The sequence below is a fragment of the Vicia villosa genome, linkage group LG5, assembly GCF_029867415.1.
Source record: "Vicia villosa cultivar HV-30 ecotype Madison, WI linkage group LG5, Vvil1.0, whole genome shotgun sequence".
NCBI lineage: Eukaryota > Viridiplantae > Streptophyta > Magnoliopsida > Fabales > Fabaceae > Vicia > Vicia villosa.
The window spans coordinates 120,717,386-120,726,089 of record NC_081184.1 but is presented as its reverse complement, the minus strand read 5'-3'; the positions used below and the strand labels follow the sequence as shown (position 1 = coordinate 120,726,089).

Here is an 8,704-nt window from a genome sequence, read left to right as displayed (position 1 = left end):
TAGAAAAAACTATCCTATAATACGAGAGTATTTATTAATAGATCTTATCTTACCAAAACAAAAGTTGTAGGTCCTCTCCACAAATGCTCTTTCCTCCCCATTTGAGTAAGGTTGAATGGTTGCGTAATCAGATTGCATACATTTATTAAAATAAATAAAAAATGATAGAGTCACGTATCAAAACAAAACCCACGTACTAATCTCTTCCATTCAATATTATTTTTTACCAATTGGATCAATATGTTTTAAAAACAGTTAATAGCTTGGAATTTTATAAGTTAGAACTGTTTATAAAAAAAAAGTAACAGTGCTTTGACATTAAACGGATGAGATTCTTGAATTAATAGATTGTAAGTTAGGATATTAAAATTTTTAATAAAATTAATTACTCAGATTTAATGGGAGAATAATATCACGCCTTATTGTTCATTGGGTCCCACCTTGTCACGCTTCACTATGATTACTACAAAGCCAACACTATCAAATCCGTGCAGTACGATATTATAAATAGGAACTTTTTTTCTTCACAGTCATCAATCAGGTTTCAAACTCTTCATTTTCTTCAATTCATTTTCTATCTTCGTTGTTCATCAAGATCAACCATGCACAGTCTCATCCGATCCACACTCAGAACCAAGGCACGTGTTTTCTCTCCGACTTCACTTTTTTCGCATTCGATTTTGCAGTTACGGATTTCATTTATGCTTGATGAAAACTTTGATCTATTATATAATCGAACTTTGAATCGGGTGTGATTATCTTTTCTGTATAATAGGTTTTTGACATTTTGCATGATTGCAATGAAAAATGATTTATGTTTATAATTTGTGTGTAGATGAATGAGATAACGAATTGGAGTTTTATGAAATTGAGCAATATTCAAGCTTATGGAAATGAAATTCCACTAAATTATTTCACATTTGTGTGATGTGTATACACTTGATAAGGCACAGAGATATAAAGATAAGTAATAGAAAAAGGGATGAAAAAGTAGAGATATAAGAAAGAGATGATGAGTGATGCAATGTGATGAAAAACAAAAGGGATAAGTTGTGTGTGAAAATTTAGATGTGCAAATAAATTGTTGTATTTAAGTGTGTGTTTGGTTATGCTGTGAAAAGAACTGATTCTGGAAAATTGATTCTATCTGAAGTGATTTATTTTTGGATAAATTTATGTAGAATTATGTTTGGATAAATTTAGATAGAATTGAGTTGAATAGTAAATTTCAATGTAAAATTCACATTTAAACTCAAATACCTTACAAATTAGTTTCAAGTTGAATTGATTCTGGAGGCAGAATCAATTCTACTTTAGAAGAACCAAATACCTTATATTCATTCCAAAATCAATTCTACTTTAGAAGAACCAAATACCTTATAATCATTCCAAAATCAATTCTGCACTTCTAGAATTGCTGTTGGCTCTTCTAAAAGTTAAACCAAACATTCAGGAAGAATATCACTAGGATCTAAGCATTTTTGCTTCCTCCCCATAGATTATTTGATTTTCTTCTACTTGACACATTAGCTTAGACAGCACTGTCAATTTTGGGGTATTCCTCATATATAGTATGTTAAATTTAGAACAGCATTTACATTTTTATACCTTTGGTTTAACAAATTTATAAAATAATGGCTATTGGTATTTCAAGAATTCATTGTATGCCTGCATCTGATAATGTATAGTTGCTTTTAGATGTCTTGTATTTCATTGTTTGTTTTTTTTTCTGACTGTCTAGTTTTCATGCTTTTAGATTTTTAGTATTTCATTATTTTCTTTTCTAACGGATTAATAAAAAGCTTCATTATTAGTGAAATAAGTTTAAAATAAAAAATTTCATTATCAGTAAAAAATTTCCAATATATGTGAATTCTAAATTAGAAGCAATATATTAATTTTTGAAGGTGGTAAATATGTTGTCTAGAATTTTAATATTTTGGTTGCCTTGCCTGTTTCTATTGCTGTTTCTTTAACCGTGAACCCAAAACGCTATCTGTTACTCGGTTCTGTTATTATTCTTACCTTTTTTTCTTTTTATTTACAGAGGGCTTCAGCTTTAGTATGTGCAGCAGTTCCCAGATGCTTTCAGGAAAATCTACTTCAGGCTCCCTTATGGTCTAGGTCAAGTAGTACAGAGTCTTCTTTGGCAACTGATAATTCAACTGCTGATGTGAAACCTGGCCAAGGGTATATGATTCTGCCATGCTAACTGTTTACCACTTACTGCACATCACTATCTTGAACTCATCTAGTTTGACATCTTTGAGCTTGATAAGACGACCGCTATTTTCTATGATAAACTATGGTGCTGGATTTTATCACTCTCTTCTTATGTTAAGACTTGAGATTTCAAACATGCTAATTGGATTAAAGCAGAGGTGTAAATACCCTTTTATTATCCAATGGAAGAATTGAATAATTGGGACAACCACCCCTCTAGACCGGTGTTTATAATTCAAATTCGTTGATGAATATTATTGGACACATAATCTGACGCCCTTCTCTTGAAATTATTATTGAGTTTTGTAGAAGCTGGAAGTAGCCATAGGTCAAGAAAAAAGTTTTGGAGGAGAGTCCATGCACGAAGTTTTTATTTAAAAGCAAACAATGGAAATTAATCTTAAAGTTTAAGTTTGATATGATTACCTTGTGTGAATCTGCTGAAGTATTTTGATTATTTCAGGTTCAAGGGCCATGATATGCTTGCCCCTTTCACAGCTGGGTGGCAGGCTACTGATTTGGATCCTTTGGTTATTGAAAAATCTGAGGTGTACTTCCATGCTATGTTTCTTTGATTTTAATAGGATTACTCTAATGTAGTAGTACATTAGTAAATAAAGTTTTACTTTGTTTTTATTAAAAAAAACAACTAGTTTTTGTGTGTAATTTACCTGATTTATTATTCCAGGGATGCTATGTGTATGACATTAATGGGAAGAAATATCTTGACGCACTTGCTGGTCTATGGTCCACTGCCTTAGGTATATGTTATTTTTATTTCTGCTTATTTACTTATTTATTTATTTATCCATTTTTCCTAAGCTTTGATATCTCAAATTTCCTTTATTGTAATCATTTCTTAATGACATTCCTTTGGTTCATGTTCTCAATCAATCTTTAGCAGCATGTGTTTGCGATCAAATCTACTAATATATACAAGAATAAAAAGCAGAGTTGTGCGACTATTTTTGCAGAATGCCCTGGTTATTGAACTTAGGGGATTGAAAGAGATATTTCATCAGAAAGAATGACCTGTAATGTCATAGAATGTGTTTCACATGTTGCGTGGATGTGCTGTAGGTTTGTGGTTGAATTGTGTAAAGATCCAGGATTTTTACACTTCTAGTAGCTTGTGCTTTACAATATTAAAATTACATTAGAAACCTAGTACTTAGTAAACAAGGAATTCTATTGTAATAAATAACTACCTACAGCTAGTTAGTTTAGAGAGACTACTCTCTGCATACTGGTAATCCAGTCAAGCAAACAAAATAAATCCTAACCTCCTAACTACACTAGGTCATCCTTATAGATCTTCCAAGGTACAAAAGGATAACTGCCAACTAGCACCTAACAAAACCTAACTGCCACAAGGGGGCTATTCCTAACATCAAGTGTTTGGAACCTTAACAGAGGTTTAGTCCTAGGACTCTCTTCGGCTAACTGTCCTCACCATTTTTACATAGAGATAGAGTGCTAACTTTGTCAGTAAATTTGAATTTTCAATAAACTTCTAAGAATTGTTATCATTATCAAAATGTTTTATATGATAGTATCTGTTAATTATAATTTACTTTCAGATACTAATGTTAAGGCGGGGGTATATTTTCTTTCAACCACATTTGTGAATAGAACGGATTTATTTTGACAAAATATGCATTTTATTTTGCAGGGGGGAGCGAGCAACGCCTTGTTGATGCTGCCACTACACAATTAAAGAAATTGCCATTTTACCATTCCTTCTGGAATCGAACCACAAAACCTTCATTGGTATTCATATCAATCTCTTATAGCTAACTCAACATCATTTCATGCTTGCTTATATTTCTTATTTATAATATTTATAATTTGCTTCTGCATTATTTCTCCCTTTTATTTGCTCTTCCTGTTATACAAGAGATCCCCCACAATGGTCACAAGGCTAAAGTTACGGATGAATTTGTTGGAGAAAATGTCTGGGTAAAACCTATTGGAAAAAGATGAACAATCTAGCCTTAGGTAGTTTATGCATGCATGGAGAAAGACTTGTAGAAGCCCCAATAATGAATAAAATACTCCCTTAGGGCACATGTTAGCATTTTTGTTTTTGAATAGTACCAATGCATGGACCCTACATATGGATGAAGTCCAGTGATTTTAAATGACTTTTTTTAGACATGATTTACTATAGGCAATATTATTGAAGTGCTAGAGATAGTCATAAGAAATAAGGGTTGAATTGCAATGCGACCCTTGAAAATTTCGAACCTAGAAGTATTGAAGCTTTATCTAAAGTTGTTACTTGTAGTTCAGACGGTTAGTCGGAGTATTGCAGCAGCTTTTAAGTTTTAGAATTTTGAATATTTAAGATTTCAGATTACGGTAACGCAGTATAAAAAATAATTGAAATAATTCTGAGATTACCAATTGATTATATGAGATTATGATAAACAAGTGTTTGAATGAAGTTCTTTTGAGTAATTTAACTAAGAAGGTAGTTAATTGAATAACGTAAAAAGCTGATACTTGCTGTTTTATCAATTACTTGCTGGAATTTATATTTTAACAAAGGTTTCTTGAAGATGTATGTAATATGGACTAAAGCTTCTTAATATGATTAGAATCTTCTTAGTAACTGCGGGGAGTGAAAGGGTTGGGAGTGATATCTTTGTTTATTTAAACTATCCAACTCCTATACAGGCTAAACCGTCTTTATCCTCAAAAAATCAGTAACCTTCTTGTCATGTGCACAGTTGATGTTGAATCATTTAATTTCTCTTTTGATATACCTAATATATATTTCTCATACAGGATCTAGCCAAGGAACTCCTAGAATTTTTTACAGCCAGAAAAATGGCTAAAGCTTTTTTTGTTAATAGTGGATCAGAAGCCAACGACACTCAGGTATGTCAGATCAATTATCCTTTTTGATTTGTTACTGTCCTACATGTTCTCCTATAAAATTTCATTTAACTGTAGGATATATATATTTCAAATCATATTTGTTCACTTTCTCTGTCAAAATAGAAGTTTAGCATCAAAAGTAATCTCAAACAAATTCTGCATGTAACAAATACCACCGGCAGGGAAAATCTAAGAGCTATGAAGCACCTAAAATACATAAGACAAAATGAAATATATTCTCAATCAAATGTGGTTCCCCTTAAATAAATGTAATCTATGTAAGGTTTTGAATAGATGTCATGTCAACAAATATTGACGTACACAGTTTATGTAGAATAAGTTTTAGCTAAATTATTCCATATATGTATATTATTGTTCTTTTCTCACAGGTAAAAATTGTATGGTATTATAACAATGCACTTGGAAGACCAAATAAGAAGAAATTCATAGCGCTTAATAAATCGTAAGCATGACATCTCAATCAATGCTGCTGTCTGTAATATACCTGAAAAGTATGCATAGTAACTTGAGTATTTTTTGCATTTTGTCAGGTATCATGGTTCAACATTGATAGCAGCCAGTCTTTCTGGGTACCATGAACAATCATTTTTTTCCTGTAAACTTGTGCTTATGTAGAACAGTTTTATGCTATTTAAGAAGAGAAATATTTATTCAATTAACTGGACAATGTTTATTACAGTCTTCCGGCTATGCATAAAAATTTTGATCTGCCAGCTCCTTTTGTCTTGCATACTGATTGTCCACACTACTGGCGGTATCATCTTCCAGGTCATTATTTATATGGACATGGTTTTTAGTAATATGTTACATATATCATAAGTTATTAATATTATGCATGATTATGACATCTCAGGTGAGACTGAGGAAGAGTTTTCAACCAGATTGGCTAACAATTTGGAGAAGCTAATTCTGAAAGAAGGGCCGGAGACAGTAATAATATATTAATATATGCATGTAAAGTGTTTCCTTCTACTTGAACATCAACATTATTACTAACTCATACATTTTTATTACAGATTGCTGCATTTATTGCAGAACCAGTGATGGGGGCTGGAGGCGTAATTCTTACACCGTCAACTTATTTTGAAAAGGTATTTTCTCATTATCAATGCTTCAGACACGAGTTCCACATTTTCAAACTGGATGCAAGGACAATTTGTCATTAGAAAACACTATTTATTTCTGTTTTTACGAAAGTATCACACTTTGTTTTCACCTTATTTTCCATTTTTAGGGATTTTTATGAAATGGTGACAACAAAATTATTAAAAAAAATGAAGTACCAATTTTTATTTATTAGTAAGAAATGCAATATTTTCTTATTTCTCAAACCAAATTGGCCCTAAAAATTTCTTCTAAGCTATCTAATAATTCATTGTTTGCCATGGTTTTCTTTTTACGATATTCATTGTCTAAACACTGAAAAATCTAACAACTGGTGGAATAAATGGAGTAGAATAGGATGAATATATATGTAATGGGATGGAACTGATGCCATTTTGCACTTTTAAAAATTTCCATTTAGCAAACTGATGCCATGCTTAATTTGCTTGGGAGTTTCTTTAGAATGTGATGTTAATTTACATAATTTTTTCTCTTCCTCTTCTCCAAAAACAAAAGAATATGAAAGAAGGAAACCAACTTTTTTCTTCTAACATTTAATTCTCCTGTAGGTCCAAGCTGTTGTTAAGAAGTATGATATCCTTTTTATTGCGGATGAGGTACTTCCTTAACTCTCCAAATGCTATCATAAGATATCCTGTTTGGAGTTTTCCATTCTGATTGTTGTGTTATATGTCTCTTTGGAAGGTGATCTGTGCCTTTGGGAGGCTTGGGACAATGTTTGGATGTGATAAATATAATATTAAGCCAGACCTTGTCTCCTTGGCAAAGGTAAATTGGAACATCTCTAATTAGAGATTCACCTTTTCATATTTTTAGAAGTTTGCGCTATGTTCCTCATTTTCTGTTTGAATCTAGGCACTTTCTTCGGCATATATGCCAATTGGAGCTGTTCTGGTGAGCCCAGAAATCAACGAAGTTATACATTCTCAGAGTAGCAAACTTGGTATAATGGTTCATTTTCATTCATTCAATACCCTCATCTTTAAGTTTTTAGTATTTCTGACGCATGTTTACTTATTTTAGGAATATTTTCTCATGGGTTCACTTATTCTGGATCACCTGTACCCTGTGCTGTTGCACTTGAATCACTCAAGATCTACAAGTGTGTTCCTTCATTTCTACCATTTTAATCTAATGTGAAGCTTATTGTATCTGCTTTCACCTCTGGGCTATGGCGTTGATAATTTCTTATCTTCACAGGGAAAGAAATATCGTTGACAAAGTGAACAAGATATCTCCTAGGTTCCAAGATGGTATAAAAGCTTTTTCTGATAGCCCAATCATTGGAGAGGTATATAATTTTTGTTGGTTAATTGTAATTATGTGGTCGATAACTGGATATAAATGCATGAAAACGGTAACGCTTCTGCATCTGCAGATACGGGGAACTGGCTTGATCTCGGGGACCGAGTTCGCAGACAACAAATCACCTAATGATCCATTTCCTTCTGAATGGGGCAAGTTCAAGACTTATTTTTCACCCATTCCTTCGCACGTTTAATTTACACAGCACACTTTTATTCTGTCCGGAGACATTTTCATTACTTTGAGTAGCATACTTGTATATCGCTAACCGTTGATAAACAACTGCAATCTGAATGAGACATATAAATGTGGTCTGCCGTCTGCTTCCATTCAAGTTCAGAGTCTATAAAAATGATAAAGAAATTGGTTTTTAGGTCTATAATGGCTCATCTTTTCTGCTCTACTTTGATTTTTTGTGATAAATCAACTAATTGGTTTAAATTTGAATCAGCGTGCTGTTTTTATGTGGATGTGGGCATATAACCAGTTAGTTCTGACACTGATGTATATCACAGGAGTAGCTGCCTATTTTGGAGCACAATGTGAGAAAAATGGCATGGTAGTTCGTGTAGCTGGAGATAATATCATGATATGTCCACCACTTATCATCTCCGCTGAAGAAGTTGATGAGGTAACTTCACAAACAAAATTCTTTTATTACCACTTAATAGAATTGAGAAAATTATCTTAAAATTCGACACTTGGAACAGAAAAAAGCCATCTCAAAAAGTAAAATTGTTGAATATGATTGTGAAGAAACACACTTTTCGAACATCCTAGGTTATTTAGGCTCAGTTTGGAGGAGAGGGGGAGGACTGAATATTTTATCTCCCTCATTTTTATTTTTATTATTATTCAGTAGACATTTGGTGCCCATATGATCCTAAAATGCAGGCTTTAAAGTTACATTTCATTATAAGTTAGATTTGTATTCCTTTTTCCCAGTTGATCAGCAAATATGGGAAAGCTTTACGAGCTACTGAAAAAAGAGTACAGGAGCTTAAGTCTCAACGCAAGTAGCCGAGCCCCACAATGATGATGATGAAATAATAAACTCTTCTTCCTTCGTGTAAAGAGGAATTACTTATTGTAATAACTTATCGGACCATTTACTCTTAATAAACCTTTATTCCAATCTTTTCGATAA

General features: G+C 32.6%; 1 protein-coding gene across 1 annotated transcript; it reads left to right on the top strand.

The window, feature by feature from the left end:
- The first annotated feature begins 478 nt into the window (after positions 1-478).
- LOC131602251 (gamma aminobutyrate transaminase 3, chloroplastic) lies at positions 479-8,704 on the top strand. The gene is made up of 19 exons (XM_058874318.1): positions 479-638; positions 2,048-2,190; positions 2,687-2,771; positions 2,912-2,984; positions 3,896-3,993; positions 5,014-5,106; positions 5,496-5,569; positions 5,658-5,696; positions 5,807-5,895; positions 5,981-6,057; positions 6,144-6,218; positions 6,801-6,848; positions 6,937-7,020; positions 7,108-7,195; positions 7,276-7,354; positions 7,453-7,543; positions 7,631-7,709; positions 8,073-8,188; positions 8,503-8,704. The coding sequence occupies exons 1-19, from the start codon at positions 603-605 to the stop codon at positions 8,575-8,577; spliced, it is 1,542 nt and encodes a 513-aa protein (XP_058730301.1). The 5' UTR covers positions 479-602; the 3' UTR covers positions 8,578-8,704.